The 18,050-nt window shown below is 42.7% G+C and overlaps 1 protein-coding gene across 1 annotated transcript in view; it reads left to right on the top strand.

Moving 5' to 3' along the window:
• The window catches only part of RPA1 (replication protein A1), a 303,612-nt gene that overhangs the window by 47,103 nt on the left and 238,459 nt on the right, over nt 1-18,050 (top strand). The window contains exons 6-7 of the mRNA XM_053705235.1: nt 16,227-16,301; nt 16,390-16,397. Coding sequence (XP_053561210.1) covers nt 16,227-16,301; nt 16,390-16,397 — 83 coding nt within the window. The remainder of the gene's footprint in view (nt 1-16,226; nt 16,302-16,389; nt 16,398-18,050) is intronic.

Below are 18,050 nucleotides of genomic sequence, written 5' to 3'. Positions count from 1 at the left end.
AACTTTTGCTCAATCCAAGACGATCTGGAGACCAAACCAGACATGGAAAAAAGGTAAGCAGGTAAAAAACCCTGCTGCTGCCTCTAAGACAGCATGAAGGAACGGCCCCCTATCCGGGAACGGATCTAGTAGGGGGCAGACTTTCACTCTTTGCCCAAGCGTGGGCAAGAGATGTTCAGGATCCCTGGTTGTTGGAAATTATATCCCAGGGATATCTTCTGGACTTCAAAGCTTCCCCCCCAAAAGGGAGATTTCACCTTTCACAATTATCTGCACACCAGATAAAGAGAGAGGCATTCTTACACTGTGTACGAGTCGTCCTAGTTATGGGAGTGATCCATCCAGTTCCAAAGGAGGAACAGGGACAGGGTTTTTACTCAAATCTGTTTGTGGTTCCCAAAAAAGAGGGAACCTTCAGACCAATTTTGGATCTAAAGATCTTAAACAAATTCCTCAAAGTTCCGTCGTTCAAGATGGAAACTATTCGTACCATCCTACCACTGATCCAGGAGGGTCAATATATGACTACAGTGGATCTAAAGGATGCTTATCTTCACATTCCAATACACAAAGATCATCGGTTTCTCAGGTTTGCCTTTTAAGACAGGCATTACCAGTTGTAGCTCTTCCCTTGGGATTAGCTACAGCCCCAAGAATCTTTACAAAGGTCATTTATGGCGGTCCTAAGGTCGCGGGGCATAGCAGTAGCCCTTTATTTAGAGGACATCCTGATACAGGCGTCAAACTTCCAAATTGCCAAGTCTCATACGGACGTAGTACTGGCATTTCTGTGGTCGCATGGGTGGAAAGTGAACGAGGAAAAGAGTTCTCTATCCCCACTCACAAGAGTTTCCTTTCTAGGGACTCTGATAGATTCTGTAGAAATGAAAATTCACCTGACTGAGTCCAGGTTATCAAAGCTTCTAAATTCCTGCCGGGTTCTTCATTCCATTCCTCGCCCTTTCGGTGGTTCAGTGTATGGATGTAATCGGCTTAATGGTAGCGGCAATGGACATAGTGCCGTTTGCACACTTACATCTCAGACCGCTGCAACTATGCATGCTCAGTCAGTGGAGCGGGGATTACACAGATTTGTCCCCTCAACTGAATCTGTACCAAGAGACCAGGGATTCTCTTCTCTGGTGGCTATCTCGGGTCCATCTGTCCAAAGGTATGACCTTTCGCAGGCCAGATTGGACAATTGTTACGACAGATGCCAGCCTTCTAGGTTGGGGTGCAGTCTGGAACTCCCTGAAGGCTCAGGGATTGTGGACTCAGGAGGAGTCTCTCCTTCCATTAAATATTCTGGAACGAAGAGCGATATTCAAGGCTCTTCAGGCTTGGCCTCAGTTAGCAACTCTGAGGTACATCAGATTTCAGTCGGACAACATCAAGACTGTAGCTTACATCAACCATCAAGGGGGAACGAGAAGTTCCCTAGAGATGTTAGAAGTTTCAAAAATAATTCGCTGGGCAGAGATTCACTCTTGCCACCTATCAGCTATCCATATCCCAGGTGTAGAGCACTGGGAGGCCGATTTTCTAAGTCGTCAGACTTTTCATCCGGGAGAGTGGGAACTCCATCCGGAGGCATTTGCACAACTGATTCATTGTTGGGGCAAACCAGAACTGGATCTCATGGCGTCTTGCCAGAATGCCAAGCTTCCGTGTTATGGATCCAGGTCCAGGGATCCCAAGGCGACACTGATAGATGCTCTAGCAGCACCCTGGTCTTTCAACCTGGATTATGTGTTTCCACGTTTCCTCTGCTCCCTCGACTGATTGCCAAGATCAAGCAGGAGAGAGCATCGGTGATTCTGATAGCACCTGCGTGGCCACGCAGGACCTGGTATGCAGATCTAGTGGACATGTCATCCTTTCCACCATGGTCTCTGCCTCTGAAACAGGACCTTCTACTTCAGGGTCCTTTCAACCATCCAAATCTAATTTCTCTGAGGCTGACTGCCTTAAGACAGGCACGAAAGCCTGTCGCCAGGAAAATTTACCATAAGGTATGGCGTAGATATCTTTATTGGTGTGAATCCAAGTGTTACTCATGGAGTAAAGTCAGGATTGCTAGGATATTATCTTTTCTCCAAGAAGGTTTGGAAAAAGGATTGTCAGCTAGTTAAGCGTCTGGCAGAGGTTCCAGACGTCCAGGCATTTTGTCAGGCTTTGGTTAGAATTAAGCCTGTGTTTAAACCTGTTGCTCCACCATGGAGCTTAAACTTGGTTCTTAAGGTCCTTCAAGGAGTTCCGTTTGAACCTCTTCATTCCATAGATATCAAGCTTTTATCTTGGAAAGTTCTTTTTTTTTGGTAGCTATTTCCTCGACTCGTAGAGTCTCTGAGCTATCTGCCTTACAATGTGATTCTCCTTATCTGATTTTTCATACGGATAAGGTAGTCCTGCGTACCAAACCTGGGTTCTTACCTAAGGTGGTATCTAACAAGAATATCAATCAAGAGATTGTTGTTCCATCCTTGTGTTACACAATTTGGACGTGGTCCGTGCTTTAAAGTTTTACTTACAAGCTACTAAAGATTTTCGTCAAACATCTGCTTTGTTTGTTGTCTACTCTGGACAGAGGAGAGGTCAAAAGGCTTCGGAAACCTCTTTTTTTCTTTTTGACTAAGAAGCTTAATCCGCTTAGCCTATGAGACTGCTGGACAGCAACCTCCTGAAAGGATTACAGCTCATTCCACTAGAGCTGTGGCTTCCACTTGGGCCTTTAAAAATGAGGCTTCTTTTGATCAGATTTGCAAGGCGACGACTTGGTCTTCGCTTCATATTTTTTCAAAATTTTACAAATTTGATACTTTTGCTTCTTCGGAGGCTATATTTGGGAGAGAGGTTTTAAGGGCAGTGGTTCCTTCCATTTAAGTTCCTGCCTTGTCCCTCCCTTCATCCGTGTACTTTAGCTTTGGTATTGGTATCCCACAAGTAATGGATGATCCGTGGACTGGATACACCTTACAAGAGAAAACACAATTTATGCTTACCTGATAAATTTATTTCTCTTGTGGTGTATCCAGTCCACGGCCCGCCCTGTCATTTTAAGGCAGGTAATTTTTAAATTTAAACTACAGTAACCACTGCACCCTATGGTTCCTCCTTTCTCGGCTTGTTTTCGGTCGAATGACTGGCTATGACAGTTAGGGGAGGAGCTATATTACAGCTCTGCTGTGGGTGTCCTCTTGCAACTTCCTGTTGGGAATGAGAATATCCCACAAGTAATGGATGATCCGTGGACTGGATACACCACAAGAGAAATTTATCAGGTAAGAATAAATTGTGTTTTTGTTACACAAGCATCTGGCTCTGGTCACAATCAGGCCTGTGTTTAAACCTGTTGCTCCCCCTTGGAGCCTTAATCTTGTTAGTTTTGCAGCAGGCTCCGTTTGAGCCAATGCATTCCATAGATGTTAAGTTGCTATTTGGAAGGTTTTGTTTCTTATTGCTATCTCTTCTGCTCAGAGTTTGCAGTGGGATTCACCTTATCTTTCGTACGGTTATGGCGGTTCTTCGTACTAAATTGGGGTTTCTTCCTAAAGTTGTTTCGGATAGAAATATTAATCAGGAAATTGTTGTTCCTGCTCTCTATCCCAATCCTTCTTGTCATAAAGAAAGTCTGCACAACTTGGATGTTGTGCGTGCTCTAAAATTCTACCTACAGACGACTAAAGATTTTCGCCAGTCTTCTACCCTGTTTGTTTGTTTCTCAGGAAAGCGTAAGGGTCAGAAGGCTACTGCTACTTCTTTCACTCTGGTTGAGAAGTATGATTCGTTTTGCTTATGATACTGCTGGACAGTAGCCTCCTGAGAGCTCATTCCACTAGGGCTGTCACCTCTTCTTTGGCTTTCAAAGATGAAGCTTTTTGTGGAGCAGCTTTGCAAAGCTGCATCTTGGTCCTCTCTGCAAACTTTTTCAAAATTTTCCATACTAGTATTTTGATACTTTTGCCTTGGCTGAGGCCTCTTTTGGGAGAAAGGTTCTTCAAGCGGTGGTGCCTTCTGTTTAGGTCTGCCTGTCTTGTTCTCCCTCCCTTCATTCTGTGTCATCTAGCTTGGGTATTGGTTCCCACTAGTAATTGAATGACGTTGTGGACTCTCCATATCTTGGGAAAGTAAACAAAATGTATGCTTACCTGATAAATTTCTTTCTTTCAAAATATGGAGAGTACACGACCCTACCCCTTAAGCTAGTTACTTTTGACTAAACCTCATGCACCTTTACACCTTTCTGTTATTCTTTTCTTTTTTATGACACGAGTCCACGGATCATCTTAATTACTAATGGGATATTCACCTCCTGGTGAGCAGGAGGCGGCAAAGAGCACCACAGCAGAGCTGTTAAATAGCTTCCCTCCCACCCCAGTCATTCTCTTTGCCTACGTTAGTGATAGGATGTAGTAAAGTGAGGTGTTAGAAAATGATTCTTCAATCAAGAGTTTATTATTCTTAAAGTAGTGCCAGAGTGTGCTGCTTTGTTCTTGGGTGTAGCCGTAGTTCATATCAGTCTCTACAGTAGAGCATTTGGTGGCTTTGGAGCAATGGGAACTTGTGGAACATAATTCTCACTGCACCTCCTATACTGATGCTGCCCTAACCCAGAAAAACTGATGGATTTTACTCAGAACTTTCGTTTATTTACAGGGCCATGGGAGGGAGAGGACCTCCTAAACCTGGGAACTGCCTTGCTGCCAGGCAGAAGATGAGGTAAGTGCTGACTTTCTTTCTGGGGGTAGAGGATCTCAGAAAAAGTTTGGGCACTTTATTAATCAGACCTCATTGTCCTTGGACTTAGATTCTCCTTTTCTTTAGGAGACATTTTGGCAGTTTGAATGAAGGGACATGTGTCTCATCTCCTGACGGTCTCATCTAATAATGGGGCCGACCGGGAGATTTTATCATGAGTTTTTACATTGAGTGGGACAGAGTGTGTGCTCTAAGGGGGTTTCTCTGTCTGATAGGACTTTTGGACTGCACAGCTATTTAAACTGAAGCTGTTAGGTCTGTTCTCTTGCTCAGTGTGAGTGTTTGCTTGATAACAGACTAATCAACTTTTGTTTGGAAGTGTACAATTTGTCCCTTTGCTCCCGGTGCACTTCCAAATGTATGTTTAAACAATTACAAAAGTTGTTTTCTTTCAGTTTAAGTGGAGAACCTCCATTTACTTCCTGAGGAGGTTTTAACTTAAAGTGAATGTACATTTTTTTACATCAGCTGCCTCCTAATTACTGTTTTACCCATCAGTATCATAACTGCTATGTTTATTTTTTTAGAAAAATTAAGATTGTTTATATATTTGAATTACTTTTTTCCACTTTATATCTTCCTCCTCCCACCCGGCACTTCCTTGTTCTTCACATGTGACGTATAGAGCAGTCCCAACCGCTCTATACGTATGTGTGAAGCGCGCACCCATTCAGCTTTTTTTTCTGAGCATGCGCATAATTTCAGTGATGCCTCCTCATTCATGCCTAATCTCGATCCTAAAACCAGATACCCATCAATTATTAAATTCATTAATTCAAACGAAACATGAATTACACCCATCTTTGCTCTTTAGCCTAAATAATTGCTCACATATAATTTTTTGCAGAAGCGCATGCGCGTTCTATGAACACGCATTGCTTCTGGTATAGGATAACATTTTCAAACGCATGCGCTGAAGAAGCGCATGACGTATCGAAAAAGGGTTTGAACCCCCTGGGGGGGAAACGCGGATTAGCTAGAGTAGCTGTCATTCATTCCAATAATGAGGGACAACATGGCGGGCGGAGGCAGCGCGGCATAAAAATAGAGTTTAAAAGGTATAATTTTGGATTTATTGCTAAGCTTGTTAAAAATCGATGAATTAAACTCCCCCTTATTTGAATAGCTTAACAATATTGCATTAAGCAATAGGGGTGACTTTACATTCACTTTAACTGTATGACTCTGACATTATGGACGTAGTCATGCCTAATCAGTACTGTGATATTCCATGGTGTACGTCAATTTGGAGTACCCAAAAGGTCTCCTAACACTAATGGATACTTGCCATGTCACTCTGTTAGGGGAGTCTTGGCATACTGTCCCCTAGGAGGTTAAAAACCTCCTATAATAGCCTGCAGTATGTTATGGTAAGATCCTGGTCTGCGGATGTCTCATCTAGAGTCTAAAGCTTTTGATGAACAATAAATCGGAGTAATTTTATTTCCTTTCAAGTTTTCAAGGAAAATCCTACACTCCTTTTTCCATGCGGGAGCAGTTCAAGCCTTCCTGAAGGACCCAATCCGTTTTGGAATAGGGGAATGTAGTTCAAAAAGCATGTTTTTTTAATTAAGAACAGCAAGAAGCTCTTCCAATTGTAGGGAGCTTCTCCGACTTGGGGTGATAGTTTCTGTTCCTGGTCTCCGAGAAGGAACTGTCGGATGGATATTATTCATGAGTCTAATCAAGATGGAAGGTATTCGTTCCATTCTTTCTGGGATCCAAGAAGGTCAATTCATGGCATTTAGGTTGTGTACCTACATATTCCTATTCATCACAGGTTTTAAGGGTTTGTTTTTCTAGTCAAACACTTCCAATTTGTGGTTATTCCCTTCGGTTTTGCTGTTGGTGAAGCCTCGGTTACGAATCAAACAGGAGAGGGCCTCGGTGATCTTCATAGCATCGGCATGGTCTCGCAGGATTTGGTATGCAGATCTGGTGGAGATGGCATCTCTGCCACCTTGGAGACTTCCATTGAGGAAGGACCTTCTGATCAGGGGGCCTTCCTTCACCCAAATCTAGTTTCTCTGAAGCTGACTTCTTGGAGATTGAACGTTTAATTTTATCCAAGCAGGGGTTTTCGGACTCTGTCATGGAGACCATGATTGAGGCTCGTAGGCTCCAAGGGCTACTCATGGAGTAGAGTTAGTATACCTAGAATTTTTTCTTTTCTCCAAGAAGGTTTGGAGAAGGGTTTATCAACGAGTTCCTTAAGGGGTCAAATTTATTTATTTATAAAATGTATTTATAAAATATTTTACCAGGAAGGATACATTGAGATTTCTCTTGTTTTCAAGTATGTCTTGGGTCCACAAAAAATTGCATTGATACAAAAGAGTACAATAAAATACAAAAACAATATTAATAGAACAGGTAGTAAATATATAATCAACCATGACAGTTGCATTCTGTTTTGAGATTTGCAGAGAGGGATCTCTTAAAGGATTTTAGACTTGGGGAAGGTTTTAAAGTATGCGGGAGGTCGTTTCATAATTGTGGTGCTCTGTAGGAAAAGAAGGATCGAGCTGCTTTCTTTTTGTATGGAGGCAGACTAAATAATGTGCTGGTACTGGATCGGAGGTTATGGGAGGTGGGAACAGCCGGGGAGAGCATTCTGCTCAGGGTGGGAGCTTCCCAGAAAAGCTCTTAAACACAAGGCTGGAAAGATGGAGGGTGCGTCTGGATTCCAGCGACAGCCAGTTTAGTTCTTTTAGCATGTCACAATGGTGGGTCCGGTAGTTACATTGTAGCACAAAGCGGTAGAACGCGTTATACAGTGTATTAAGTTTATTAAGGTGAGTTTGCGGTGCAGGTGCATATACATCTTCATAATCCATGATTGGCATCAGCATTTGCTGTACAATCTTTTCCTTTACTGTAGAGCTGAGGCAGGATTTGTTTCTGTACAGGGCACCTAGTTTTGGATAGAGTTTAGATGCAAATTTTTCTATGTGGAGGCCAAAAGATAGATTGGGGTCTAACAACATACCCAAGTTTTTGAAAGAGTGGACTGCGGTCAGTGTGCCATTTGATTTTGTTTTGATGCGTAGATGGGAATTTTGTAGTTTGTGTAATTTAGGTACCATTTCAAAGATCATTGTGACAGTTTTGTCAGTGTTTAGGAAGTTTGTTTTTGAGATCCACTTTTCTACCTCTGTGAACTGGTCTTGGAGCACAGCCTCAAGCTGCGGCAGATCGGATTTGTTTGCATAGATAACCGTGTCGTCTGCGTACATGTGTACAGTTGAGGATTTGCAGATCATTTATAAATAATGTGAATAGTAGGGGACCGAGAATGGACCACCACACGTGACTGGGAGAGGGAGGGAGTCACTGTCAGAAATGGAGACATACTGTGATCGATCCGATACATATGATCGAAACCAGGTTAGCGGACGATCACCAATTGTCTTCCAGAAGGCTACCTGTTACTTGTAAAGGGCAGTTTAACAGCTGAATGAAAATCCTTGTATTTTCTTTGAGTTCTGGGGCAGGAATATAAATCTCGGCTTTATCTAGTTTTGTTACACAAACGTCGGGTGGATGTCCCAGATGTACAATCATTTTGTCAGGCCTTGGTCAGGATCAGTCCTGTGTTCAAACCAGTTACTCCTCCATGGAGTTTTAATTTAGTTCCAAAAGCCCTTCAAGGGGCTCCGTTTGAGCCTATGCATTCCTTAGATATTAAATTATCTTGGAAATTTTTACAGATTTGATTCTTTTGCCTCGGCTGAGGCCTCTTTTGGGAGAAAGGTTTTTCAAGCAGTGGTACCTTCTGTTTAGGTTCCCTGTCTTGTGCCTCCCGTAACATCTGTGTAACCTAGCTTGGGTATTGAATCCCATTTATTAAGATGATCTGTGGACTCATCGTGTCATAAAAAAGAAAAGGAAAATTTATGCTTACCTGATAAATTTATTTCTTTTTTGACACGATGAGCCCATGGCCCGCCCTGTTCTTATAAGAAAGGTTGTTGGTTATTTTAAACTTCAGACACCTCTGCACCTTGGCTTTTCCTTTCTTTCCTTAACTTTGGTCGAATGACTGGAGTGGGAGGGAAGAGAGGAGCTATTTAACAGCTCTGCTGTGGTGCTCTTTGCCGCCTCCTGCTTACCAGGAGGTGAATATCCCATTAGTAATTAAGATGATCCGTGTACTCATCGTGTCAAAGAAATAAATTCATCTGGTAAGCATACATTTTCCATTTCCCTGTGGTCGAATGACTGGGGATTATGGGTAGGGGAGTGACACTTAACAGCTTTGCTGTGGTGCTCTTTGCCTTCTCCTCCTGCTGGCCAGGAGTGATATTCCCACTAGTAATTGAATGACGTTGTGGACTCTCCATATCCGGAAAGAAATTTATCAGGTAAGCATACATTTTTTGTTATTGTGAAGCAAAATAGTTAATAGGAGTAAATTTTAAAGTTTGTTTAAAATTGCATGCTTTTTCTCAATCATGAAAGAAAGAAAAATGGGTTGCATGTTCCTTTTAATATTTCTGCACTTTTTCAATGGCTATAGAAGCAAATTGTAAGCTCACTGTTAGACTATAGCAAATGAGCACTGGATGCAGAAATGTTTTAATAAACCGGTCATTTATCATAACACTTCAATTCTAGATATTTCAATACAATCCTAATTCATCTTCCCCCCCAGTGTATTGTCAGATGACTGGGTCTTATAAAATGTTGTGTAGTTTCTCTTTAGTGCAGCAGACTGGGGAAAACCAGTCCCTTAGAATAACCTCTATTTTCGGTGAATCTACAAAATGGGTTACTATACTCCAAAAGTCTGTATTTGAGGGTCGTCTTGTTTGTGCTCTACATCAGTACTCTCCAGCAAATGATCCCCTCCAAATGCAAGTGTGCCGTGATTTGAGACATTCACCACCTGTTAACAAAAAATGATTAGGTCTGTTAACCTCATTTACAAATTTCTTAGAATTGTCAGCTATGTTCACTGAGTTCTATTTGTTTACCTGTCGGCATCCCTAGTACTGTTCCTGGCAGTTTAAGGAATGTGATTATGTATTGATTCTGTACCCCACGATAACTCATTTGTGCTTTGTTCTGTCTGTGTATTGCTACATCTGTTGCTCAGAGCCATCTGGTTGGTTTTAGAAATGTTAGGAAAATGTATCATTTCCTATTGCTTCTTTAGAAATAGAACGGACGTAGCTTGCTGACGTGGCGTTTTCACATGCAAAACATTTTAAGGGCTTTATTTTTTTTTCATAGAGGGTTTACTTCCACATAAACCATTGACAGCTAAGAATAACTGCTACTAGAATGTAATGATGTATAACAGATCCAAAAATTATACACCCTTATAGGAAAAAATATCCTAATTAGTTTAATACATGATTCTTCCTATTTTTTAATACTGACTGCCTTCTCGATTTTAATATACTTTGTGTTTAAGTTATACAGTTTAATAATGCATGATCTGACTTGAATTTTAATGGCAGATCGGCCCTTCAGAGGGAATTAGTTAAACCTATTGATTTGCATTGCAACAGTTTTACAATCTTTATATTGCTGTTTTAATTTCTTCTGTTATGTGTGATCAGTCCACGGGTCATCATTACTTCTGGGATATAACTCCTCCCCAACAGGAAATGCAAGAGGATTCACCCAGCAGAGCTGCATATAGCTCCTCCCCTCTACGTCACTCCCAGTCATTCTCTTGCACCCAACGACTAGATAGGATGTGTGAGAGGACTATGGTGATTATACTTAGTTTTTATAACTTCAATCAAAAGTTTATTTTACAATAGCACCGGAGCGTGTTATTGCCTCTCTGGCAGAGTTTGAAGAAGAATCTACCAGAGTTTTTACTATGATTTTAACCGGAGTAGTTAAGATCATATTGCTGTTTCTCGGCCATCTGAGGGAGGTAAAAGCTTCAGATCAGGGGACAGCGGGCAGATGAATCTGCATTGAGGTATGTAGCAGTTTTTATTTTCTGAATGGAATTGATGAGAAAATCCTGCCATACCGTTATAATGACATGTATGTATACTCTACACTTCAGTATTCTGGGGATGGTATTTCACCGGAATTACTCTGTTAAAAGTACATTAAACCTTTTAATAGGTATTTATCATGTTAAACGTTTTTGCTGGAACGTAGAATCGTTTGCATTTTCTGAGGTACTGAGTGAATAAATATTTGGGCATTATTTTTCCACTTGGCAGTTGCTTGTTTTAATGTGACAGTTTCGTTTCTCTCTCACTGCTGTGTGTGAGGGGGAGGGGCCGTTTTTGGCGCTCTTTGCTACGCATCAAAAATTTCCAGTCAGTTACTCTTGTATTTCCTGCATGATCCGGTTCATCTCTAACAGAACTCAGGGGTCTTCAAACTTCTTTGGAGGGAGGTAGATTCTCTCAGCAGAGCTGTGAGACTTATATATTGACTGTGATTAAAAACGTTGCTCTGTAATTTTTATGTTTCAAATTTAATTATTGTTACTTTACTAATGGGAACAAACCTTTGCTAAAAGTTGTGTTGTTTTTAAGGATTGATGCTATAACTGTTTTTCAGTTCATTATTTCAACTGTCATTTAATCGTTTAGTGCTTCTTTGAGGCACAGTACGTTTTTGTTAAATAAGATTGTAACCAAGTTGCAAGTTTATTGCTAGTGTGTTAAACATGTCTGATTCAGAGGAAGATACCTGTGTCATTTGTTCCAATGCCAAGGTGGAGCCCAATAGAAATTTATGTACTAACTGTATTGATGCTACTTTAAATAAAAGCCAATCTGTACAAATTGAACAAATTTCACCAAACAGCGAGGGGAGAGTTATGCCGACTAACTCGCCTCACGTGTCAGTACCTGCATCTCCCGCCCGGGAGGTGCGTGATATTATGGCGCCTAGTACATCTGGGCGGCCATTACAGATAACATTACAAGATATGGCTACTGTTATGACTGAAGTTTTGGCTAAATTACCAGAACTAAGAGGCAAGCGTGATCACTCTGGGGTGAGAACAGAGTGCGCTGATAATACTAGGGCCATGTCTGATACTGCGTCACAGCTTGCAGAGCATGAGGACGGAGAGCTTCATTCTGTGGGTGACGGTTCTGATCCAAACAGATTGGATTCAGATATTTCAAATTTTAAATTTAAATTGGAAAACCTCCGTGTATTACTAGGGGAGGTCTTAGCGGCTCTTAATGATTGTAACACTGTTGCAATACCAGAGAAATTGTGTAGGTTGGATAAATACTTTGCGGTACCGGCGAGTACTGACGTTTTTCCTATACCTAAGAGACTAACTGAAATTGTTACTAAGGAGTGGGATAGACCCGGTGTGCCGTTCTCACCCCCTCCAATATTTAGAAAGATGTTTCCAATAGACGCCACCACACGGGACTTATGGCAAACGGTCCCTAAGGTGGAGGGAGCAGTTTCTACTTTAGCTAAGCGTACCACTATCCCGGTGGAGGATAGCTGTGCTTTTTCAGATCCAATGGATAAAAAATTAGAGGGTTACCTTAAGAAAATGTTTGTTCAACAAGGTTTTATATTGCAACCCCTTGCATGCATCGCGCCGATTACGGCTGCGGCAGCATTTTGGATTGAGTCTCTGGAAGAGAACCTTAGTTCAGCTACGCTGGACGACATTACGGACAGGCTTAGAGTCCTTAAACTAGCTAATTCATTCATTTCGGAGGCCGTAGTACATTTAACCAAACTTACGGCTAAGAACTCAGGATTCGCCATTCAGGCACGTAGGGCGCTGTGGCTAAAATCCTGGTCAGCTGATGTAACTTCTAAGTCCAAATTACTTAATATACCTTTCAAGGGGCAAACTTTATTTGGGCCCGGTTTGAAAGAAATTATCGCTGACATTACAGGAGGTAAGGGCCACGCCCTACCTCAAGACAAAGCCAAAGCTAAGGCTAGACAGTCTAATTTTCGTCCCTTTCGGAATTTCAAAGCAGGAGCAGCATCAACTTCCACTGCACCAAAACAGGAAGGAGCTGTTGCTCGTTACAGACAAGGCTGGAAACCTAACCAGTCCTGGAACAAGGGCAAGCAGGCCAGGAAACCTGCTGCTGCCCCAAAGACAGCATGAACCGAGGGCCCCCGATCCGGGACCGGATCTAGTGGGGGGCAGACTCTCTCTTCGCCCAGGCTTGGGCAAGAGATGTTCAGGATCCCTGGGCGCTAGAGATCATATCTCAGGGATACCTTCTAGACTTCAAATTCTCTCCCCCAAGAGGGAGATTTCATCTGTCAAGGTTGTCAACAAACCAGATAAAGAAAGAAGCGTTTCTACGCTGTGTACAAGATCTGTTATTAATGGGAGTGATCCATCCGGTTCCGCGGTCGGAACAAGGACAAGGGTTTTACTCAAACCTGTTTGTGGTTCCCAAAAAAGAGGGAACTTTCAGGCCAATCTTGGATTTAAAGATCCTAAACAAATTCCTAAGAGTTCCATCGTTCAAAATGGAAACTATTCGGACAATCTTACCCATGATCCAAAAGGGTCAGTACATGACCACAGTGGATTTAAAGGATGCTTACCTTCACATACCGATTCACAAAGATCATTACCGGTATCTAAGGTTTGCCTTCTTAGACAGGCATTACCAGTTTGTAGCTCTTCCATTCGGACTGGCTACGGCTCCAAGAATCTTCACAAAGGTTCTGGGTGCCCTTCTGTCGGTACTAAGACCGCGAGGAATTTCGGTAGCTCCGTACCTAGACGACATTCTGATACAAGCTTCAAGCTTTCAAACTGCCAAGTCTCATACAGAGTTAGTTCTGGCATTTCTAAGGTCGCATGGATGGAAAGTGAACGAAAAGAAGAGTTCTCTTTTTCCTCTCTCAAGAGTTCCATTCTTGGGGACTCTTATAGATTCTGTAGAAATGAAGATTTATCTGACAGAAAACAGATTAACAAAGCTTCTAAATGCATGCCGTGTCCTTCATTCCATTCAACTCCCGTCAGTAGCTCAATGCATGGAGGTGATCGGCTTAATGGTAGCAGCAATGGACATAGTTCCCTTTGCACGTCTACATCTCAGACCGCTGCAATTGTGCATGCTGAGTCAGTGGAATGGGGATTACTCAGACTTGTCCCCTACTCTGAATCTGGATCAAGAGACCAGAAACTCTCTTCTATGGTGGCTTTCTCGGCCACATCTGTCCAGGGGGATGCCATTCAGCAGGCCGGACTGGACAATTGTAACAACAGACGCCAGCCTACTAGGTTGGGGCGCTGTCTGGAATTCTCTGAAGGCTCAGGGACAATGGAATCAGGAGGAAAGTCTCCTGCCAATAAACATTCTGGAATTGAGAGCAGTCGTCCATGCCCTTCTGGCTTGGCCCCAGTTAAAAACTCGGGGGTTCATCAGGTTTCAGTCGGACAACATCACGACTGTAGCTTACATCAACCATCAAGGAGGGACAAGAAGCTCCCTAGCAATGATGGAAGTATCAAAGATAATTCGCTGGGCAGAGTCTCACTCTTGCCACCTGTCAGCAATCCACATCCCGGGAGTGGAGAACTGGGAGGCGGATTTCTTGAGTCGCCAGACTTTTCATCCGGGGGAGTGGGAACTTCATCCGGAGGTCTTTGCCCAAATACTTCGACGTTGGGGCAAACCAGAGATAGATCTCATGGCGTCTCGCCAGAACGCCAAACTTCCTCGCTACGGGTCCAGATCCAGGGATCCGGGAGCGGTTCTGATAGATGCTTTGTCAGCACCTTGGAACTTCGGGATGGCTTATGTGTTTCCACCCTTCCCGCTGCTTCCTCGATTGATTGCCAAAATCAAACAGGAGAGAGCATCAGTGATTCTAATAGCGCCTGCATGGCCGCGCAGGACTTGGTATGCAGATCTAGTGGACATGTCATCCTGTCCGCCTTGGTCTCTACCTCTAAGACAGGACCTTCTGATACAGGGTCCATTCAAACATCAAAATCTAACTTCTCTGAAGCTGACTGCTTGGAAATTGAACGCTTGATTTTATCAAAACGTGGTTTTTCTGAGTCGGTTATTGATACCCTGATACAGGCTAGGAAGCCTGTTACCAGAAGGATTTACCATAAGATATGGCGTAAATACCTATACTGGTGCGAATCCAAAGGTTACTCCTGGAGTAAGGTTAGGATTCCTAGGATATTGTCCTTTCTACAAGAAGGTTTAGAAAAGGGTTTATCGGCTAGCTCATTAAAGGGACAGATCTCAGCTCTGTCCATCTTGTTGCACAGGCGTCTGTCAGAAAATCCAGACGTCCAGGCCTTTTGTCAGGCTTTAGCTAGGATCAAGCCTGTGTTTAAAACTGTTGCTCCACCATGGAGTTTAAACTTAGTTCTTAACGTTTTACAGGGGGTTCCGTTTGAACCCCTTCATTCCATTGATATAAAATTGTTATCTTGGAAAGTTCTGTTTTTAATGGCTATTTCCTCGGCTCGAAGAGTCTCTGAGTTATCAGCCTTACATTGTGATTCTCCTTATCTGATTTTTCACTCAGACAAGGTAGTTCTGCGTACTAAACCTGGGTTCTTACCTAAGGTAGTCACTAACAGGAATATCAATCAAGAGATTGTTGTTCCATCCTTGTGTCCAAATCCTTCTTCAAAGAAGGAACGTCTTCTACACAATCTGGATGTAGTTCGTGCCCTCAAGTTCTACTTGCAGGCAACTAAGGATTTTCGACAAACGTCTTCCCTGTTTGTCGTGTACTCTGGTCAGAGGAGAGGTCATAAGGCTTCGGCTACCTCTCTCTCCTTCTGGCTTCGTAGCATAATTCGTTTAGCCTATGAGACTGCTGGACAGCAGCCTCCTGAAAGAATTACAGCTCATTCTACTAGAGCTGTGGCTTCCACTTGGGCCTTTAAGAATGAGGCCTCTGTTGAACAGATTTGCAAGGCTGCAACTTGGTCTTCGCTTCATACTTTTTCCAAATTTTACAAATTTGACACTTTTGCTTCTTCGGAGGCTATTTTTGGGAGAAAGGTTCTTCAGGCAGTGGTTCCTTCTGTATAATGAGCCTGCCTATCCCTCCCGTCATCCGTGTACTTTTGCTTTGGTATTGGTATCCCAGAAGTAATGATGACCCGTGGACTGATCACACATAACAGAAGAAAACATAATTTATGCTTACCTGATAAATTCCTTTCTTCTGTTGTGTGATCAGTCCACGGCCCGCCCTGTTTTAAGGCAGGTAAATATCTTTTAAATTATACTCCAGTCACCACTTCACCCTTGGTTTCTCCTTTCTCGTTGATTCTTGGTCGAATGACTGGGAGTGACGTAGAGGGGAGGAGCTATATGCAGCTCTGCTGGGTGAATCCTCTTGCATTTCCTGTTGGGGAGGAGTTATATCCCAGAAGTAATGATGACCCGTGGACTGATCACACAACAGAAGAAAGGAATTTATCAGGTAAGCATAAATTATGTTTTTATTCTCTAAATGCATTTTCACTGATGCTTCTCTTAATGCTTTTTCAGGACAAGGGCAACCACAGCCCACGGCTCCGGCTCCTGCACCTGCCCCACCACCTAGCAAATCTCTGAATAACTCTGGTGAGTTGTTATGACACATACATAGGCACATTGTTGTACATTCTTAAAATGTATTTTCAATGACTTGTTATACCACTGGCAAAATCAGGTTTGTGTGTATGAAATTGCTGGTTTCTTCTATAAGGTACGACGAGTCCACGGATTCATCCTTTACTTGTGCGATATTATCCTCCTGCTAACAGGAAGTGGCAAAGAGCACCACAGCAGAGCTGTCTATATAGCTCCTCCCTTAGCTCCACCCCCCAGTCATTCTCTTTGCCTACTCTAAGTACTAGGAAGGGTAAAGTGAAAGAGGTGATAAAATATTCGTTTTTAATTTCTTCAAGCAAGAGTTTTTTGTTTTAAATTGTACCGGTGTGTACTATTTACTCTCAGGCAGCAGATGGATGAAGACTTCTGCCTGGAGGATGATGATCTTAGCATTTGTTACTAAGATCCAGTGCTGTTCCCACAGAGGCTGAGGAGTACAGGAAACTTCAGTGTGAGGAACGTTTTCATGCTATATAGCAGTGAAGTATGTTCAGTCATTTTTTTCTGGAGAGACTGTGTATTTCAGAAAGACTGACAGTATCCCCATGAGGGTAAGGGTAAGCAGTAATCCTAAGAGCTATAGAAAGGTATTACTAAGCTTGCATAAGGGGCTAATTAAAAAATGGATGAGTTTTGAATGTTTGTGGGCAAACGTTTTCTGAACTGGGAGTGCTGTTAACGTTTTTTGGGCAACTTTATTGAGGGTACACTTGGCTTTTTTTGGGGGTCTCAGAACCCACATGGCTAGTTTAAAACCGCTCTTGTGCGGTTCTTTGAGGCTGTAGAGACATCGAGTGAGATGGGCGGGGCCTATTTTCGCGCCTCAGATGCGCAGTTGTTTTCACGCATCAAGCTCCAACTCCTGAGGGCACTTGTGGATGTTTTGGGCCAAATCGAAGCTTTAACCCCATATTTACAATCCCTGAGGGCAGGTAGGCGCCACAGCAGGGCTGTGGCAAGGTGCTGGGGGTGTTTTTTTCCGGATTTAGGCCCTAATTCAATCCGGTTTGCACAATTGATAATGAATAATGTTAAATTCTCTTGTGGGGCAAACTTAACTACACATTGAGTCTGCTATCAAAAAAAATTAAGATTGTTTTTTTCACTAAATAAAGTGTTTTCATGCTTGTTTGTAGTTATTACTAGCCTGTTCAACATGTCTGACATTGAGGAAAGTCATTGTTCAATATGTTTAGAAGCCATTGTGGAACCCCCACTTAGAATGTGTCCCTCATGCACTGAAAGGTCAATAAATTGCAAAGAACATATTTTAGCTACTAAAAGTATGTTGCAGGATGATTCTCAGTCAGAAGGGAATCAGGTTTTGCCATCTAATTCTCCCCAAGTGTCACAACCATTAACGCCCGCACAAGCGACGCCAAGTACTTCTAGTGCGTGTAATTCTTTCACCCTGCAAGATATGGCCGCAGTTATGAATACTACCCTCACAGAGGTTTTATCTAAGCTGCCTGGGTTGCAGGGGGAGCGCAGTAGGTCTGGTATGAGAACAAATGCTGAGCCCTCTGACACTTTATTAGCCATATCCGATGTACCCTCACAATGTTCTGAGTTGGGGGTGAAGGATTTGCTGTCTGAGGGAGAGATTTCTGATTCAGGAAAGATGTTCCCTCAGAAAGACTCAGATATGACAGCTTTTAAATTTAAACTAGAACACCTCCGCTTATTGCTCAGGGAGGTTTTAGTGACTCTGGATGATTG

Source organism: Bombina bombina, chromosome 3 (assembly GCF_027579735.1).
Source record: "Bombina bombina isolate aBomBom1 chromosome 3, aBomBom1.pri, whole genome shotgun sequence".
NCBI classification, from domain to species: Eukaryota; Metazoa; Chordata; class Amphibia; order Anura; family Bombinatoridae; genus Bombina; species Bombina bombina.
This window is presented reverse-complemented; position numbering and strand designations above follow the sequence as displayed.